The sequence below is a fragment of the Leuciscus leuciscus genome (assembly GCF_965113295.1).
Source record: "Leuciscus leuciscus genome assembly, chromosome: 13".
NCBI classification, from domain to species: domain Eukaryota; kingdom Metazoa; phylum Chordata; class Actinopteri; order Cypriniformes; family Leuciscidae; genus Leuciscus; species Leuciscus leuciscus.
This window is the reverse complement of record NC_138737.1, coordinates 20684441-20706975: the sequence shown is the minus strand read 5'-3', so window position 1 is coordinate 20706975 and position 22535 is coordinate 20684441. Positions and strand designations below refer to the sequence as shown.

At 35.5% G+C, this 22535-nt stretch overlaps 1 protein-coding gene across 2 annotated transcripts in view; it reads right to left on the bottom strand.

Moving 5' to 3' along the window:
• rimbp2b (RIMS binding protein 2b) overlaps positions 1-22535 on the bottom strand; it is a 139660-nt gene that overhangs the window by 54651 nt on the left and 62474 nt on the right. For both annotated transcript variants that reach the window (XM_082188069.1, XM_082188070.1), the window contains exons 3-4: positions 15505-15588; positions 5563-5652 (exon numbers count right to left, since the gene is read on the bottom strand). In XM_082188069.1, the coding sequence (XP_082044195.1) occupies positions 5563-5652; positions 15505-15588 (174 nt within the window). The remainder of the gene's footprint in view (positions 1-5562; positions 5653-15504; positions 15589-22535) is intronic.

The window sequence follows — 22535 nt, the reverse complement described above, 5'->3', positions numbered from 1 at the left end:
CTATCAGCTTGAATCAGTCGGCCCATTCTCCTCTGACCTCTAGCATCAACAAGGCATTTTCGCCCACAGGACTGCCGCATACTGGATGTTTTTCCCTTTTTACACCATTCTTTGTAAACCCTAGAAATGGTTGTGCGTGAAAATCCCAGTAACTGAGCAGATTGTGAAATACTCAGACCGGCCCGTCTGGCACCAACAACCATGCCACGCTCAAAATTGCTTAAATCACCTTTCTTTCCCATTCTGACATTCAGTTTGGAGTTCAGGAGATTGTCTTGACCAGGACCACACCCCTAAATGCATTGAAGCAACTGCCATGTGATTGGTTGATTAGATAATTGCATTAATGAGAAATTGAACAGGTGTTCCTAATAATCCTTTAGGTGAGTGTATTATAGAGTTTCGTTTTTCGGCTAAATGAAAACTTCATTTTTGTTGTTTCAGTAAAATATTCATTCCGGTGCGGTGTATGAATTGTATCTTTATATTAATAGAAAGGAGAGAAATATTTGTGTCATATCAATGGCCCAAAACCCATTAGAATTAATAAGAAGTTTCACTTCCCTAACAGCTTCCACACCTCTGAGAAGGTTTTCTGGTAGATGTTGAATCATGGCTGTGAGGATTTACTCTCATTTGCTCCCAAGCTCGCCCATACGCATTTGAGCTTTGGACAAGATAAATGCATACAGTGTACTGCTAGGACTCACAAACCATAAGTTGTGGAAAGTGTTATACTTTAATTCTTTATAAATATCACACACTCACAGTACAAAGACTTTCTGATGATTTCTGAGGATGTTTTTTTCTTTCTCCTTTACCTTCCTCCGTATTTCTATCGGCCTCATAGGAACTGCATTCATAAATGTCTAATGAGGGAGCGGGGATCGTGTTTTGCAACAGCGTTTGACAACACACCTACTCGGACGTATCGGACTAGGCCTACCTTCGAAACAGCTCAGCAGGAGGACACTGCTCTGCCAGGATTGGGTGCCAAGATGTGCCTCCAACTAAATACTGACACAGACATGACTAAAAGATTAACCATAAGCAGGCTACAGGGGTGCTGATGCTAGCAGGCATAAATCAGAGATAACAGATCACACATGCAGGTGTGAGACAGAACTAGGGGAGACCATAAAAATGTGCACATCAAAAGAAGACCAAAGTAGACGATTATAGTTCAAAGGTGCTGCACCAGAAGACATAACCAATGGAGCCCAGCAAGGCAGCATTTATTTGATCAAAAATACAGTAAAATATTTTTTGTACATATTTGTTTTAAATATAATTATTAAAATGTAATTTATTCCTGTGATTACAAGCTGAATTTTCAGCATCATTACTCCAGTCTTCAGTGTCACATGATTCTTCAGAAATCATTCTAATATGCTGATTTGCTGCTCAAGAAAAAAAATGTATTATCAATTTTGAAAACAGAATTTGATGCTTAATATTTTTTTGTGGAAAATGTGATACACTACAATTCAAAAGTTAGGTGACAGTAAAAGACATTCATAATGTTACAAAATATTTCTATTTCAAAAGCGGCCCTTCTGATTATTCTATTCGTCAAAGAATCCTGAAAATATTTATCATGATTTCCACAAAAATATCCATATATTCTATATAAAATAAGTGTTTTTTAAAGGGAACCAGACAGTTTCTGGTACCATTGACTTCCATAGTAGGAAAAAATATATACTATGGAAGTCAATGGTACCAGAAACTGTCTGGTTACTGACATTCTTCTAAATATCTTCCTTTCTGTTCAGCAGAAGAAAGAAATTCATACAGGTTTGAAACAACATGAGGGTGAGTATATGATGACAGAATTTTCATTTTAAAGTGGAGTATCCCTTTAACATTAATAATAATAATAATAATAATAATAGCCTAAATCTAATCGAGTAAAATTCGATTTAGCACCCCAAAAATGTGAGCAAAACATTTTATATTTATAGATCAGCTGTTAATCGAGACCTAGAGTATACTAACAAAACATAACATTTAAATGACTCTGGTATTCAGCTTCTTTCTTTGTTTTTTTTACCTGTGTGGTTTCGGAAGAGTTCAGAAACTGCAGTGTTTGGTAACAAGAACTTAAGTGATATGTAGTGCTGTGTATGTTGGTAATATATAAGTCTGTGTGATGGCAGTTATGGTCTATCAGTGCTGTGACAAACTAGCACTTGTAAACATACTGCTGCTCAAGAATGTACTATCTGCCAGTTCCAGAGAGCAGTACTTCTTCACATCCACTATTCAGACCCTTGAAGAAAAGTCTCCAATATATGCTAAGTTATGCACAAACATACACGCCAAAAACTGACTTAAAATGTCTTGTTCAACAATGTGTCTTGACTCTTGACACTGTAATAAAACGGGCCTTCAGGAAATTGCTTTTCCGTGACAACATGCACAAACTCATACTTCAAGACCATCATCGCAAGATCAACATCACAAGGGACATTCACTTCACTATCCAGGAAATTAAATTTTTACCCTTTAAGGATCAACACACAGACACAAGCTCTAAACAGTAGACCGATACTAAACTAAACTGATAGATTAGAAAATACCCCAAAATACATTGACACCAAGAGCTAAAAGGGAGAAGAAATGTGCCCTTTGACTCAGAAAAGCTCCATTGGCGGACCACTGTTCTTAATTGGACTGAAGGTCTTGGAACAGGCTAATTGTAATTTACTAAAAGTTTAACCATAAAAAAACATTTTCATCACTCGAACCTACAGTGGCGCATTGCTACCACATACATTATTTTTTCCACTCAATAATGTCGTAATAACGAGATGTTATGTCATTTAAACTATATATTTTCTCATAATAATGAGATGCTATGTGATTTGGATTAGACCTCTCAATTATGATTATTACGATGCCATTTTTGGGATATTTTAAGTTTTAGAGGGATGGACTTGGGGGGGGACGGAAATGGAGGAACAGAAATCCCTCAAGTTTCATAAAAAATATCTTATAGGTTTGAAACGACATGATGGCAGAATTTAAATTTTTGGGTGAATTATACCAAATACAGTAAATACAGTAAACTAAGTCTTGTATAAAACTAACTCTATATACGAATCATATCATTTACATCACTGATACATATTGTTGCATTTCTTTATAGCGATATCTCGAAATAACGATGTCTTGTTACACCACTAGATGTTATGTTGAGATGGTATGATGATATATTTTCTCGTAATAATGACAAAAAATATTTCTTATATATATCCTTCTGCTGAAGCCTGTATCAATGGTAGAAACTTAAGAGACTTAATTTAAACCAGGGGTTCTCAAACTTTTTGGGGCTGTAACGAATGAAGTCCACTGAAGGCAAGTAGTAGTGAGAACCCAAATGCAATTTATTCCAAAACATAATCAAACATAAAACAAAGCCATGGAACTCCCAACAAGAACATAAACTTACACAACATAACAGGAAACATTCAATACTTGACAAAGACACAGGGCAAACATGAGGGCTAAATACACAAAAGACTAATGACAAGACAAGGGACACCTGTGAACAATTAAACAATGACCCAATGACAACATGACACATCAGACAAGGGAACACATGGCAGGATCACATGACTAGAACTGGGGATCACATGACAGACAAGAACAAGGAACAAGAAACAAAACCCACGTGACAGGGGACCATGGACCCCTTATAAGGTAGAAAATCTTCCAAGGAACCCTCATAATTAGCCTATAATTTGGCTAAAGTTAATGTGGGTGGGAGTAATGCATTTTCGTAAATGGTATCCCCATTTGTAAATATGCATAACATCTCATTATTATGACATAATTGAGTGGTAAAAAAGAATATGTAAGTAGCAACAATGCGCCACTTGTAAAAATGTAAAAAACGTATTTTATTTCAGCCAGATGCTAAGGCAACATTTCTCATTTTTGTACAAGTACTAAAATAACTTAACTAAAACTTAAATAATTAAACTAAAACTAATAAATAAATAATAAAAACGATATACTGTATACATGGATAAAAAGAAAACAAAAAAAAAAATGACACAAACACAACAAAATTACTAAAACTAACTAAACTTAAAGTGAAAAAAGAAAATATAAATATAAAATCTAATTTAAAATATTAACAAAAACTATAACACTATATCAATGACACTTAATTAACAGTGACTTGGAAATCTAAACCTCACATTATTTAATAAAATGCAGAGCAATTATCTGTCATGGTACTGTATAACTGCCCATGCCACTAAAGATCTATTTTTAACACATGGAAAGAGACATTTATCAAATGATTAACTTGATTCATGAAGGAGCAGTTCTCATCTCAGTCAGTTTAAAGTATTAATGGCATTTTCATCATTATTTGAGACGTTAAATCTTTTTGCACTTCGGTACAGACTCTTCGCCAGTTTGAAAGTACTAACTGCACAACATTCTGACCATTGACAGATACTCAGGGTCCACAATGAGCTTTTGGCCAATGGTGAGTGAATTCAAACATTTATTGGCCACAAATAATTATTGCTGGTCAACAAAGTGCACTGCGTGTTGTTTTATAGAAAAATTATTTACAGCACTGTTTAAAAGTCTGGGATGTGATTTATTTTATGTCTTTGAAAGAACTCTCTTATGCTCACCAAGGCTGCATTTATTTGACCAAAAATACAGTAAAAATTCAATATTGTAAAATATTATTAGAATTATTTAGCAACTGAAATATTAGGATCTGTTTTCTATTTTACTATATTTTAAAATTAAATTTATTCCTGTGATGCAAAGCTCAATTTTCAGCACCATTACTCCAGTCTTCCATTTACACATGTCCTTCAGAAATCATTCTGATATGCTGATTTGGAGCTCAAAAGACATTTCTTATTATTTTCAATGATGATTATAACTGTAACCTTTCAACAAAAATGTTTTAATCGTAATTAGCGCCGATAGGGGGCAGCACTCGTGGACCTTTCCCGATCCCGTCGCCCTCTCTCTCTCCCACTTCGCTTCCTGTCTACATACTGATCTTACTGACCCTACACTTTTGAATGGTAGTGTACAAATATGTTTTCCTTATGACAAAAATTCCAAATTTTTTCCTCAAGTATTTGTAACTGTGATTTCTTTACGTTAAAGTCAAACCTTATTCTTACAGTGTTTCTCCTTTAGCATAAACCAAACTCTGCATGACATTTATATCTACACACAAATCTTCCATACTCATACACTGTACATTGATACACCCGTTCAGAGATGAACTCATCAATCTCATGAGTGAGTGGGTGGTCACTGCTATGCTCCTGAGGGGCAGGGGGACTCGTCGGATTGAGTTAGAGGATGCTGAAATGTATGCCGGGCAGCCCAAGGCCTCCAGCTTTATGAGGAACAATCCTCCACTTCCATTCAAGTGGCAAAAACACCATTACTGCTCTCCACCAGGGAACAGATGATGGCGCGAATGGATTACAATGCCATTGTGTGTGTGAGCAAAGTAGATGGCGAGGGTTTGTCATGCAGCCGTAAGCTACAATGAGACTGACTGCTTACCTGCTCATACTTTGTTGCCTTCTGGGTATCGTTGAACAACCGGAGATTCAGACGTGCTTTCTCCTGCAGAACATGCTGAAGCTCACTCTCCTGTCAACACACAAACAACACACAAGGTTAGAATCTCAGTTTTGTGATACAAATGTTCAAGTGTGATTGTGTCTAGCAGAAATATTCACAGGCACACACTGATAAACACACGTTTAGACGGCAGGGTGTATTCCTGGTAAGAACAGAGTGTTTCCAACACAGCTGGTGTTGGTCAATGCATTATTCATCTTGAGGAGAGCAAGACAGGGAGAGAGTGAGAGGAGACAGTAAGAGAGAGACGCTGCGGCCCATCTGTCTTAGAAAGACTGACACTGAGGGTTTGGACTAAAGAGATCAGTAGTCAACAGAAATCATGCAGTCTCCACACAACACACCTAGAGTAGAGAGTCCATCACTAAACCTGCATGGCCTAATAGACATCAGAAAAAAAGAAAAGTTGTTCCAGAGGAAGAGGAAATTATTACATTTTGATGCAATATGGACTTTAATATCATTTTAAATCATTTTATCTTTGTAATTTATTTCTTTTTTATAAATGTGCTGATTTATTTTTATTTTTTTTACTCTGCACTATTGTTGTAAATGAAATGAAAGGAAATTGAATTATTAACAGTCAAAAGTTTGAAGTCAGTAATTTTTTCAAAGAAATTTATATTTTTATTCAGCAAGGATTTATTAAATTGATCAAAAGTGAAAGTAAAGACTTTTATATTGTTAAAAAAAATTCTATTTCAAATAAATGGTATTTTAAACTGTATTCGTCAAAGGATCCTGAAAGAAATGTAGAACTGTTTTGACATCAAATTTGCATATTAGAATAATTTCATGTGAAACTGAGGACTAGAGTAATGAAAATTCTGTTTTGCCACTTCAGAAATAATTTACATTTTAAAATATGTTAAAATAGAAAACAGTTATTTTAAATTACAATACAACTACTTTTATTACTGTATTTTTTAATAAAAGAAATCCAGTCTTGGTGAGCATAAGAGACTTCTTTCAGAAACATAAAAAAAAACCTCTTACTGACCCAAAAGTTTTGAACAGTAATTTGTTTTATTTGTTACACTACCATTATTATGACCGCCGCTAGTGTAGCTAGCGAAAGCAGTCATATAGGGATTGTCAAAGTTATTTTTGTTATTTTTTTTCGTCATCTACTGAATTTTTCGTCAACGATACCAGGGACACCGAAACACCGGGGAACATGAAATTTGGTGGGCATGTAGCCCCACTAGACTTTTACGGAAAAATTTCGTTTGGTCCCCGGGGCGCCTCTCCCATAAAAAATGAAAATGCAATATTATTCTGCTTTAATCGCCCCTATCTTCAGTTGAGATGTTCAGAACTGCACCATATTTCATGTGTATGATTAACTTGACATCCTCTGGGGGTATCCTCTGCTAAGTTTCGTAGAATTTCATCCATGGGGGTGTATAAAATAAATTCATTTATGTGCACATTTAGTGATTGTACACTCATCGGCCTGTAGATGGTGGTGTTGAGCGAAGGGTTGCTGGTTTAGGATGATACTGTCACAGACACACACATGCAGGAATACAAACAAACGCAAGCATGCACACACACTGACATCCACACGCACAGACACACCCATACACACACATACAAATCCACATGCACAGACACACACACACGCGCACACACATGTACGCACGCATACATACACGCACAGACACACACACACACACACACACAGACACACACATACACAAACACACACACATAAACACACACACAGACAGACATGCACATACTACTACTTTTTTTTAGGTATATACATAAACACACAATACAGCCAAATTGCTCCACGTCATTTATTTTTGTGGAAAGCCAGTGCAGGCCTGAGTGGCGGTCATATTCTGTACCGCCATGCGGTACATCTAGTTTTTACTATATTTCACATATTTGTCACTGTTCATACAATACAAATGTACTGTTCTTGTCGTATCAACGAAGTACACTCAACTGAAATTAAAATAAAATTGAGAGAGACAGACAGAGAGAGAAAGTGAGAAGTACAAATAAGTAATGTTGATGAGGCATTACTCAGGGAAAAGACAAGAGAGGAGAGAAGCACTCAGCACATTAGACAGCATGCTGGTTTTATGACCGAATCATCTGTACACCTTTAAATAGCTCTATGTAATTAGGTTAACTTCTAAAATCATTGGTTAATCTTTAATGCTGCAGAAAATTTGCATACGCCCCCTAACCAAACCCTCATCCCACACAGTTTCAGATTCTCCCCTCACTGCAAGAGGAAAACTTAATTACACTCCAACAACATCTATGTGGTGCGACGCTAGTGTCGGTTACTCGAGTAATCTTCAAGCAAGAGCCACACATGTGAGTGTTCATGTATTCACATGCAAATCTGTGTGTGTGTGTGTGTGTGTGTGGCCTCTGAAAATATTGTCTTCAATAAAACTCTGAAAGTAACAATGTAATTAAAAGGGAAAAAAAGAAAGAAAAAAATTATGTTAGTGACACTTTCCTTCATACAAACACACATACATACATACACAGACAGAACTAAGATCACATCCATTTCTCTCCATTCACTCCCATCCAAAAGGCCATTGTCATTTCAACTAGCGTCAATTCGCTGCAGTCACTTCCAATCTCTCCTGAGCTGCACATGATTGCATTGGCAGCCCACGCTCTGAACATCGATCCAGAAAAACTCTGAACGGATGATAGACTAAGCCTTGAGAAAAAATGGAGTCACCCAGTGTACAGGAGAGAGAGCAAGAGAGCTAATGATTACTGATTAGACACATATAAACTTGATTCACATCGAATGTCTAACACTAACAAATTGCATGAAGCAACCCAGGAGACTCAGTGCTGATTCTGCAGCAGCATAATTTGCATGAGCTGCAAATAAAAAAAACAAAAAACAAACGGAAAAATGGGAGGGATGCCACGAGGGAGGTCATTACGAAAACATCCTATTCATTCTGCTGGAAGAGCCTGCTAATAATGTATTAGAAGTGAGGCACACACTAATTACAAACACGCACACACACACACACACACGTTTCTGGAATCTTTCGTTCTCTGTATCAGAACATGTTTTTACTATATTAAAAATAAAAACTACGAAACAAGAGTCTACAGTATGAACTGTACACAATATGCATATTTATATTTTGAACTATTTCATAATGTAATAATTACATCTTTGCCTGTCTGTACTGAGTTTTATTGGTAAAAAAAACTAAAAAAACTTTAAAAAGGAATATATACAGTTGGTTATATCTACAAATAAAATAGAAGATCAAGTTATGACTAACAACCTGTTATGCTTAGGATATAGGTTTTAGAGAGTTTCAAATTATATATATATATATATATATATATATATATATATATATATATATATATATATATATATATATATATATATAAAAACACACACTAATCAAACCATGGTGTTCCACAGTGATCAAAGCTTTCATTTTATTTTTGGATGGTATTGTAGCCAGACATGCTGCTTTGTGGAAGATGTCCCGTCGGAGCGAGGGTAATGTATGTCGAGCCCTTCCAGGAAATAAGCGGCATTGACCTTTGAGACGACACAATTTGATGACACTCCTCTCTCTTTGCAACCGCTCTGTTCAAGAGATAGCTACTATATTCCCATTGACACCAGGATTCACGCTACAATGAGCCTGATATGGTAATACTGAGATTATATGAGTTAGTCAGTAGACTAAGGTTATAAAGGGTAAAAGGAATTTTCAGAGTGGTGCTTTCCCATGCAAAAGTTATCACATATCATTAAAGTGGTTGCCAGAGCGTTGCTATGCGGCTGCTAAATGTTTTTGAGTGGTTTTGGCTAAATCTATAGTTTGAGTCACAGTCACATCTGCTCTGTGATGACCACTCAACAGAAGCATGACCTTAGAATTGAACAAGCCAGAGCAAGTCCCATTGGCAAAGTCACGTCAGCCACTTCAGTAACGCACATCTACACACTAAAAGTGAGACCAGAGGCACTGCCCTGTTCATATGTTTACACAAAAACTGAATTGTGACATGAATTAATGATGATATTGTTGACACAATTAGAAGGCAAATACTAAACACATACAGTACAATATGCATATGCTTTATTGAATATTTGCCAAAAGCATTTCAGTGCTTGATTCTCACATGAATAATCTCTGATCTAACGCTTTAGGTGATGGTCCTACTCCAAATTAACTACTGGCATTTTTGGCTCTAAGAAAGCATGTGCTCTCCACTCACACACAATGCTGAAAGTAGGGCAGAGCTATCTCTCTCTTTATTTTTGGTCACATTCTATATATATATATATAATAAGTGCAGTCGAATCGAATAATCGTGATTAATTACTTCTAATATAAAAGTTTTTGTCTATATAATATATGCGTGTATATATATATATATATATATATATATACGCACATATTATATAAGCAAAATGCGATTAGTCGATTTGGTCAAAAGTTTACTTCAGAAATCATTCTAATATGCTGATTTAATACTCAGTTCACTAGTTCACACTTACAAATAAGTTAGATAGAATAAATGCGTATTTGGCGTGCTGTCCGAGGAGAGGGCTCCGGGCTCGGTATTCGGCCCGAACCCAGAGTACTCCCCCCGTATTCCTGGCTGTAAAAGATTAAGCCAAGAGTGAGGAGTCGGGGTGGTGGAGGGATGCTGGAAAACTGTCAAGGAATATTAGGTGAGTTGACAGTGTGGATATATATATACTTCTTGTCATGCTGATTAGGGTAGACATAATTGTTTGGTGACGAGTAGATTGGATTGATTATTTGAACGTGCTCCTCCTGAACTTTGTTTATAAAACATCATTTATTATCAATGTTGGAAACAATTGTCCTGCTTAATATTTTTATGGAACCTGTAATACTTTTTTTTTTTTTATTCTATTGATGAATAAAAAGTTAAAAAGAACAGCATTTATTCAAAATATAAATCTTTTCTATCAATTTAAATATATTTAAAAAAATTATTATCAATTTAACCAATCAAAATTGACAAATTTGCTGACTAAAATTATTAATTTCTTAAAAATAAAAAAAATAATGAATTACCCCAAACGGTAGTGTATATTGCTACAAAAGATTTTTATTTTAAATAAATGCTGTATAATATCTATCTATCTATCCATCCATCCATCCATCCATCCATCCATCCATCCATCCATCCATCCACCCATCCATCCATCCATCCATCCATCCATCCATCCATCCATCCATCCATCCTATCTATCTATATATATATACACACATATATACTCTACAGTTTGAGGTTAGAAAGATTCAAAAGTTTGAGGTCAACTTTTTTAAACAACAGAGCACTTTTATTTAGCAAGGATCTATTACATTGATCAAAAGTTACACTAAAGACATTATAATGTGACAAAAGATTCCTATTTCAAATAAATGCTGTTCTTTTGAACTTTCTATTCATCAGAATAGAAACCTTGAAAAGATATATCAGAGTTTTACTGTATCTTTGTTCAAATAAATCCAACCCTAATGAGCATAAGAGACTTTACAAAAACATTTAAAAACCTTATGCTGATTTTGCTACTGAAGTGTAAATCAGAGACTTGAAACATCTGTCTTAAAGCTCTCATAGTTCTGACTCACAAGACAAGGATTGCAAAAAGTATGACAAGGTCTTTGAGAAACTTAATGGCCCAATAAAAAGCACATTAAAATGTCAGTTTTGGAAATATCACCCAGCCCTAGTTGAAATGTGTTACAGAAGCATCCAAAAACAACAGCATGGAAATTATTCCTGGATGTGCATGAAATCACACGTGCATGAGGCTGCATATGCGTTCATGTGGACTGGCTGGAACTATCAGATGTAAATGTGATGAGTGATTAAGGAGAGAGGCAGATGGCACCCAAAGAGAGACTGTCCCAACATCCCACTTTTCAAGAAACAATGCAACACCACCAGCCACAGCTTTACATTACAGGCTGCTGTTCCCATACAAAACAACAACGGTTAGGAGACAGGAGAGCAAAATGGCGGTTGAGGGAAATGGCAAAAGCGTGAAATTGGGTTCTGAAGTGTTTTTAACTCAAATTGCTTTTCACATCATGTAAGGACAGCATCTCTCTTTTTGTATTTTTCCCATTAATTCCTTTTTTTTCCCCCATTAACAAAAGCAACCGCTGTAGCCGAGGGGGGCAAACGGCCCGCTCTGCCACTAAAGGACACACAAAAACATGAAAGTATATGTATACTCACACAACACACACACACACTACTCAAACAACCCAGGGCACCTCGTAGATTGTCTAAAGGCTGGCACACACTGCTTTTAGGTAATTGAGTTTGGCCCTTGCAGCTCACCGCTCTATCTTTTAACACAGTGTGCTAGTGAAGTTGTAGGCTACACTGGGAACATTATAGGAATGATTGCATTTACGCAAAGAGGTCACAGGAGATAAAAATATGCACTCGGATCGCATTTAAGAGACTTTCACTTGCAAAACTTTAGTTAAACGTCCTGTAATATTATCCTTTTAGTGTTATGCATTGTGAAGAACTTATAGCCTGCTTACGGACGCGTTTCACACGCTGCGACTGAAGGACTTTGACACCAACTCAGTCCTTGATATTGGCTTAAAAAAGTTTCTTGATATCAGTTTTATTAAATGTTATTCAAGTAAAAATGGTACAGTGAAAACCTGTTAATTGGTTAACTGCTTTATAGGTTAACCTTGCTACATACACTGAAAAAATGTAATAGATCTAATTCATCTAATTTTACAGTAAAATACCATTAAATGTACGGTATTTGGAAGTGAATTATAACAGTAACACTTTAAATAAGGTTCCATTTGTTAACATTAGTAACAGCAGTATATTGTTAACAGTACATTAGTAATAGCATTGTATTTCTAATTTAATATTAGAAACATAATTGTTTATTGTTTATGTTAGTTCACAGTGCATACATTAATGGTAAAAACTTGATTTTAAAAATGTGTTTCTAAATGTTGAAATTAACATTTACTAATATCAATAAATGCAGTAAAAGTATTGTTCATTGTTAGTTCATGTTAAATAATGCAGTTAAATAATGTAAACAAATGAAAACTTATTGTAATGTTACCCATATAATTTTCAGTGAAACACCGTAAATTAACATTCCCAGAATTCTCTGTGTGACAGCTCACCTTTTTTTTTTTTGTGTGTGTGTGTGTGTGTTTTTTTTCTTTCTGTTATGTACATAATAGTTTTATGTTACATTGTGTTGTTAAATTAATGTTTATTGCATTATTTAAGTGTCATCCTGTTACCGTTATTGTGTTTTGTATTTGTTCAATCTGTAAAACATTTTTCACATTAAAGTTCTGGCAACCATAGCTGCTGTTTGATTATTTTTTAAATGTACTTTTCATGGATTTTTTTTTACAACCTAGTGGTGTCAAGGAAAAAAAGCTGACTGCATTACACCTTAGTGTCATGCTGGAGTTGTTGCTATGCTTGGGAAAAAAAGAGGAAAGTAGAGGTTTACAGTAGATGAATGTTTTGCCAATCCACAGAAAACAATGTAAATAAAGAAGGAAAAAGACTTCTGGCAATCAGGCTTTGCCAATGTTTGTGTGTGTATAGACCAGTCGGGAGATTAAGCGAAGTGTTTTTACAGTCGTTACTGTGAAAATGGAGCATCCTGTGGCATACAGAGAGCCTAGCTTTTTAAATGAGGACATATGGACTTATTTTGTTTTAAAATAGAGTAAATTATAATCCTTACAAACTACCTCAAACCATGAGAGAAAGCATTATGTACTTTAAGAATATATATGGCACCATTAAAAATGTTGGGGTAAGTGATTTTTTTGTAGAAGAAATTAATACTTTTATTCAGTAAAGATTCATCAAATTGATCAAAAGTTACATATCTATATATATATATATTTAACATAAATAAATAAATAAATATTTACAGTTAACCAAAGTGCAAATTATCGGACTTTTCCCACTCAAAGCATATGCTACATGCTAAATAATGCTAAATAAATATAATATAATAAAATAGAAATATAATTATTTGAAACAGTTAGGATCAATATTTTAATGTGAGAATCTATCCAACATGCGTACCTGAAGTATTAATATTTAAAAAGTGATGCACTCGTCCCTTGAGTTTGCAGCGCATGATACAAGAGCTCATATTCAATTAATTCCATAATAGACCAAAAACCAGGTATCAAATGTGAAACCTAGGGCATACCGCATGACCCATTTAAAAGGTCTTCCTCAGCTCTAAAAAGCCCCGGCAAAGCCTCTCTCATGTGTAATGGATGAAAAGTCTTTCCCGAACGCTGAGGTGAGAGGAATACAGAAGAAGAGAGAGGCTCTTTAAAAGAGCTTCCCTGGCAGTCAGGGACGATTAGTCTCTGTACATACACACGCACTCTTTATCTCTCTCACTCTCACTCATCTTCCTCTCTCTCTCTTTTCCCCTCTCGTGCTTGCTTTTTTTGTCCTTCTGCTCGCTTTGTTTCCCTTGACAGTGGACCTTGGAGTCAGCTCTCCATGTCTGGTATGTGGGAACAGTGAGAAAGACTGAGAGAGAGCGGGAAAAGAGAGAAAACGCCCTTGAGAGTGATGTGTGTGTGTGTGCGTGCGTGTGTGAAACTAACAGCATTTCCAAAATCCACGTGCTTCAAGCAGGCAAATACCTTCATCAGCACCTGTGTTGTCCAAAAAACTGTCCCCCTGGAACAAAATGTACCATGCCAATCAAAATCCAATCTAAATATGATACCAAAGCACACAGTTCTCATGGGTGGGTTGGCAGAAGTGGGTCACTTCCCACAAGGTTAGCGGTTTGATCCCTTGTTCAATCTTACACTGCCTACCAAACGTTTTTGAAATTGAGCAATGCATCATAACATTACATGTGCTCTGGTCAGTGTTAAAGGAGCCATTCTAGCATCTAAGTTAAAAATAAAATAAAATCACAAAATATCAAGAAAACAAACATGTTGACCAAGCATCTCGAAATAAATAAATAAATATCATTTAAAAATACACACATCAATCTATTTGGTCTGGTTATGACGTTATTTATTATATTTATATGTTATATCTTATTGATTATTTACCATTCAAATATTTTAAATAAATAAATAAATAAGTAAATAAATAAATAAATAAACAAATAAAAAAGCATGATAATGACAAAACAAATCCTTGCTTTTTTGGAATAAAAGACCATGTAGCGTGTTATACAGCTCTCATAATAAAAAATAAAAAAAAACTTTCAGAGCCCACCCATCCCATTTAGAAATTCTGCATAAAGTGTTCATAAATTTCATAAATGATTCACAGACTTTTTTCTGCAGCTGTATACTGAACCTAACAACAAACCTGCAACCTCAGAAGCATGACACTTCTCATTTAATATCAAAATTCAACATATCACCAACAGAAAATGTCCAATTCTTAGTGAAAATGATGAGCAGTTGCTTTGTCGCTACAACTCGCTGTCGGTGTGATAATCCACCTACAGTATTACTATCGTTACTATGATGTCTCGATTTTATCTGAATTGCATGCATAATTGTGCTCATGGCCACAGTATATATATATATATATATATATATATATATATATATATATATATATATATATATAATGCAGTTTTAATCGTTAATTTGTTGTGGGTACTGTACTTGTAGGCTTCTAAAATAGTTGAACCCCATTACGGCCCCTTATGAATCACAGCTACAAAAAGAGCCGTATGGTGGAAGACTAACAGTAAATATCTCAGAAGAGTCTTGATATGACACCCAGCATGTGAGACCCTCTCATAAGACGTGAACTTGTAAAGGCTCTCACCAGAGTTTGACATGACTGGCTCTTTTTCTTCACCTCCTCCTCAAGGACTTCACACTCCTTTCTTTTCCTGCTGATCTCAGTCTCCTGAGGGAGGAAAGAAAATAAATACTGTTAGATGGATAGATGGATTCAATTTGCTGTTAAGAGTAGATGTGGCCTAATGCAAACACCTCTCTTCAGGGAGGCTGGATGCTTATAACACACAATCTGTGTATGTATGCATGTGCACGTGTGCAAGTGTCCGTGTGGGTATAGTACCACATTCTCTGAGCCAGTGGGCACTCGTATGCATCATTTATCTATAAATAGCAACCATTTGCTATAGCACAATGTTGCAATGCCACCAGCGAGATGCACAAGTCTAAAAGTCACTATAAATACAAATCCACTAAAAGAAAGACAAACGCACACACAGTTCTAATGCACATACATAGTCATGAAAAATGCACACACTCAATGTAAAAAAACATGCTCATATCTGTCTATAAAAGCTCCCAAACCCATTTAGATTTAAACAAGCAATGTTTAAAAAAAAAAACATTGAAAAGAAGCCAACCAAAAGGAAGTATCTAAAATAAAATAAAATAAAATAAAATAAAATAAAATAAAATAAAATAAAATAAAATAAAATAAAATAAAATAAAATAAAATAAAATAAAATAAAATAAAATAAAATAAAATAAAATAAAATAAAATAAAATAAAATAAAATAAAATAAAAATGATCTGGTTATTCATATATTTATTCTAAACAGGCTAAACGACGTTATTGGTCTTTAGGGAGGCAGGTGTATAGTGGGCCTGTATAGGTACAGTATATATACATGTGTGTGGTCTACAAATGGTCATCTCATGATGCTCATAATGGGTGTATCAGTCTCAAGAGAGGCTGACATAAGCTGTGTGTGAGTGAGTGAGTGAGTGTGTGAGTGTGTGCGTGCATGCAGGTATTAGTGAATGGCAACATCCATCCTGCTGAGTGACACCTGGGATGGGGAGATAGAAGACCCAATTTCAATAATAAACGAATATCCATGAGGATGAATGGATGGATAGATGGATGGATGCATGGATTAATGGATGGAAAAACCTGTGTTTCAGAGATACTAGCTATTCAACCCTTTACCAGTTCAGAACACACACACAGAACACGTAGATGTTAAAAACAGGGGTGACATTACCCCACCTGACCTTTTTTGTTGGACAAAATAATGGATATAACTTATAACTTGTATATATTGCATACAATTTATAATGTACAAAAATATATTTATATTTAACATACATAATAATAAACATATTTGTACATTTTGCAAATTAACTTACTATGAAAAGGTTGCAATTTAAATGCATTCATCTGTAGAGTTTATAGTAATGTGTTGAGTTTATAGAAGTATTTGGCACAATAGTCGGGATGTGTAACCTGCTAATTGTTAAAAAGCCTCATTATTTGATTGACATTAATGTTGTAAAAAAAACAAAACAGAATGTGTTCTCATTCCTAGACCATTATATCAATACAGAGAAGTCATCAGATCTAAAAATACCCATTTGAATTATATTTTTTTGTGAATCCTCATTCATCAGAAACTGCAAACAGATATTGTGGTCTGAAGACAACCAGCACTCCAAACATAATCCTTTAGAAACAGAGTAAAAATGATTAATGGGACATGTACATCATTATTTTCTGTTGGCCAGAGATCCAGGTCATCTCCTTACATACAGATTACACGTCTCTGCAACCCTAAAAAAGCAATTTCAAGATGGCTTCCATAACCTCCAGTGTTTGGAGTTCTATGGTTGTTTTTTAGGGGAAATTTGGAAACACTTTTTAAAATCTTTATACACACACACACACACACACACACACACACACACACACACACACACACACACACACACACACACACACACACACACACACACACACACACACACACACACACACACACACACACACACACACACACAACCGATCAAAAGTTTGAAAGTCTATGATCACCAAGCTGCATTTATTGGATTAAAAATAAAGTAAAAAGCAGTAATACTGTGAATTATTATAATTTAATGTGGCTGTTTTCTATTTGAAAATTTAATGTATTACTGTGATGGCAAAGCTGAAATAGCAGTATCATATGATCACATGATCCAGTTACACATGATCCTTCAGAAATCATTCTAATATGATACTTAAGAAATATTTCTTATTATTATCAATGTTGAAAACAGTTGTGCTGCTTAATATTTTGTGGAAACTATGACACAATTGTTGTCTTTTCTGTCACTTTAGATCAATTTAAGATCAAGTCTTGCTGAATAAAGGTATTATTTCCACTCTAAAAATACTTACAGACTCCAAACTTTTCAATGGTATGTATAAATATATTATTACCTTACATGATATATGTAAAAATACAAAATATATATATGTATATATACTCTAAAATAAAGATTCCTACACTCATTCTAAATCGATTATATATCGCCTAGAAAGCACGCAAACATCGCTCCCTTTAAAATCACTAAAAAGCTGTTACTCATCTCACAAAGTTCCACTATGATCAATGAAGCTGACTGCACAGTGAATCTCTTATTTAGCCTATATAATGTCTACACTTTGTTTGTTATAAGTTAACTTATAACAAGAGGATTTGCGAACGTGCAGAACTCAGAACTGGACCTGAGTGGTCCAGTCAATTCTAGAGAGTCAATTCTAATTTGAAAACGTCTGATTGGCCATTGCATTCAAGAAATCTACATATACGTTTGTGATTGGCTACATTGCTTAATTCTGCAAAACAGAAAATAGTAAATAGTAACCTTAATGCTCTGAAAAGCGCAAACATTAAATCCGTTTAATCCATAATTATGCTATTACGGAGAAAACTGATCCCAGACCAGCAGTTATGGGCAGCTCTACCCTCTAAAGCAGGGGTTTTCAAACTGGGGGCCGCGGCCCCCCTGGCAAGTTGGAAAAAAAAATTGTGTTAATATGAGTATTGTTATAAAATAACATTTTAATAATTTGTTGCATAGCCTATCTGAACATTATACTTTTAATGCTAATCTTTTAGAGATTAACTGATTGATCGGCTGGTGACCAGAATTGGCCGATTTTCACGTGATTTTCAGTCTGACATAATGCCGATTCAAATGCACTCGGGCGCCGCATGATTAACATGGCGCAACATCAGTATCACAAGTGCACACAGAACGCACATGTAGGAAACCTTGTGAATTACGGCCGTTTCAGACCACGAGCGGCACGTGAGTAGCGCGAATTTTTTTCGCCGTGCATGTTCAGTGAGTGCATTCAAATGCGAGCAGGAGCAGCGCGTGAGCGTCAAGCAGGAGCGTCGCGTGCTGTGAGCAGTAGTGAAGTGGAGGGTTTCGGCGCCGAGTCTATTTTTGCTGCGCTGCTCACGCTCAATTAAAGTGAAAGCACACTTTTGATGGACAAAATAAATATGATTTCACACAAAAAGTACCAAAAATGCACATAATTTGCATGTACAGTGTGTTTTAACAAGAACTTCAGTAGGCTTCAAGAAAATGAAGACTCAAAAATATTTATAGAAAATGTACCCATTTAAACTTGTTTTTATTAATCAGTTTGGATAAAAGTGGTGTTTTATAAAATATATATATATAGAAAATAAATATTTGTGTGTGCTGTAAAGTGGTTAGAAAAAATTAAATCAGAATCGGCTAAAATCTGTATTGGCAGGTCAAACTCAATGACAAATCGGAATTGGCCTTGAAAATTGTAATAGGTTCATCTCTATAATCTTTCTGATTGGCTGGTATCAAACACCATCACATAATCTGATGTTCACCTAGATGTTTTATTTATTTATTTATTTCTACATTTGCCATAGTATTGTCGATGGGTTCAATAACACATCCTGCAAAAGGGGGGCCTTGGCCAGAACCTAGTGGTATTTGGGGGGCCTTGTCATGGAAAAGTTTGGGAACCCCTGCTCTAAAGCAATCAGAAGCAGCAGCAGTCAGTAAGCCTTGCCCAGCTTTACACACACCGCCTATTCCTACACTCAAATATGCAAGAAGCCAGTGTAGCACATGAACCACTGATCTATATAAATGATTTATTTATAATCAGTGACACGGAACCTTTTCACGGACTGTGATGACGTGTTTCCACTGTTATCATCGCAAATGTAGCTTTTCATGTTTTCATTGTTAAAAAATGTAATATACATTTGTAACGCTATATTTAGTATTTGATCACCTTGCCAGTAAATTATAAAAAAGGAATTAACGCTGCTGCGAGGGTGTCTCTAATGTATCGCAGATTTTTTCCTTTGCTATTGGAGAAGAGTTCTTATAAATGATCTTTGCTGTTGTCTCCCATTCACCAGTATAGAAGTTTACCCAACTATGACGACTTCCGCTTCCGAGAACACCAGAAAAGTGAAAAGGGTCCATTACTTCATTAACATCCCCACTGTCCAGTGCAGGGTGGTGAAATAAAATGATGAGTTATTTGATCTTCTGTATCTCTATCTGTGTACTTGTACTGTATATCTTAGTATGTTGTAGTCTCAGCATGTTCAGTGTGTATTTGTGAAGTTACATAACATGACTTGGCACAGTGGGTCTGTAATATGCCAGAGAGTAATGCCTGTATCATTTTGCAGCTTTCCACTGCATGCTCTTGTTTAGCGGAGCACAGACTTATGTAATATAGATTGGCAGCATAGATCTGGGGCGTGCCGGTGTTTAATGGCTGTTGTAGAGCAGTGGGTTGTTTCCGACATGGCGGTAAGTGTAAGTCTGAATATTTAACATTTCATCAGCAGCCATTTGTCTTAAAGCACAGCACTGATGTTCATTTAAAACCCTCCAGCCTGCATTCAGCCAGGCTACAGACACGGTACATCGATACCGCACACGCTGAGATTAAATGGACGGAGGAAGAAACCCATTCAGTACAGCGATCTATAAGGCCTAATCAGCCTTTTATATAATGCCTTCGCTATGATGCTTTATCCGTATCATCTTCTCATGCTGTGTAACAATGTTCAAAGCTGTGCAACCATCTGGAAACTAGAGTTAATTGGTACTCAGGTACGGCTCAATTTTTGACCCGTTATGAAAATGCATATGGTTTTTGCATAACACATTAACTTATTTTTGTACTGTAGAAGCAGGACCATAGTAACCATTGGTAAAACACTGAATGGACACTCACTACCAATCTAAACCTATCAATCCACCAATCTACCTATCTAAACTAAAATTACATTTATACTAAATTGATGCATGTTATGTAGACGTGGATTTATTTAGACTGGAGTATTATTTTTACTAAATGTTTCAGAACTAGACAATTAGAGCGGATCTACATGACAGAATACGAACATTAACATATTGCAAATATACAGCATGAAATCCTGAAACTTGGCCTTGTGAAAAAGAAGTACCCTTTAACAGACTTTTAAAAAGAGTTATTTTTATGTATTATATTAGGGATATTCTGAGTGTGAACTGAATGCAATGTTTTCAGACACTTAATTGCAATTAAATGAAACTGTTTTATAGTTTAAATTGATATTAAATGCATTTAGCTGAACATTATAGAGTTTTTTTTTTAATCCACTTAAGCATAATTTCACAATTACTTCTATTGTCTTATCTCATACTGGGAACTATATTCTCAGAAGGCGAAGCACTGCTACTTTGGCGGAGTGATTTACTCCAACTCTGAGCGAACTCTCTGCTCCTCACCACGGGGCTTCTCAGGTGCTGCGAGCAAATCACTCCACCCAAGTAGCAGTGCTTTGCCTTCTGAGAATATATTTCCCAGTATGTATATGGTTAGAAGATGGCTGTCTCATGTGACCTTGTTATTTGTACACGCTGTGACTATACAAATCACAACATGTTATTTTGTCTCTTATTGGGAGCAGTATGCTAGCTGGAGCCGTTTACCTCCAGTCTTTGTGCTAAGCTAGGCTAGTGGTGAGTGCGTCAGACAGAGTTACGGCACGCACAGAGATGAAAAGGGTATGTATGGACTTATCTAACTCTGGGGGATACGGTGAGTAAGCTAAAGTCCCAAAAAGTCGGCGTGTTCCTTTAAAGTGCTCAATGTACTGACAAGCTTTTATGGTAAACTAAAATATACTTTAATGTACTTTCTGCTGAAATTTATACGTCATGTATTTAAATATCATTTAAATTACACATTATTAAAGATAAAGCTGCAATTTAGTACATTCAAAATATATTAACTATATTAAGTGTAATATCAAATAACGCACTACAGTTAAACAATCAAGTACTGTACATGTGCTTAAGTATGTTAGTCAACACATCAAAATAAGCGTACCTTAACACACAACAAAATATTTTAAAAACATGATTTAAAATGTACTTTAAAGTAAAATGTTTAATTTGACACCATTACAATGTGCAATTGTTTGTTTTTTTAAGTGCATTTAAGTATATTAATCTTGAAAGTGTACTTTCTCTATGTACTTCTAAGATTCTTTGTACAGTACAAGTGCACATTCAATACCACTTAAACACATTTTTTCACAAAGGTGACTACCCAGGATTGTGTTGTGTACTAAGCATGGATAAAGTATGAACAGTGTGAAATAAAACAAAAATAACAATGAGCCTTGGTTAAACAATCTCAAGTGTGAAAAGCTCCATAGTTTCGATAAACTTTAAGAAGACTGCCTCACTCACCTAAATGATTATAAAGTATGAATCTAAATTTCTGTCAAAATAACATAGTACAGTAATTGTTACTATGGAAAGTGCTAATATGGTGTTACATGGATTTTTTTCCCCTCAGTAATCAATAAAATGTAATTCTCCATCTCGTTATTAGATATTAGCCGTTAAACATCTTCATTTTGTTGTATACTAACATGAGAGCCAGCATACGGCACCCCAGAGACAACACACCTGCAGTGGCATTGCTTGATCTGTCCATTCAGAGTGAAGCGAACTGACTCACAGCTAAAGGACAGGTCACTGACACTATTACCACCTCAC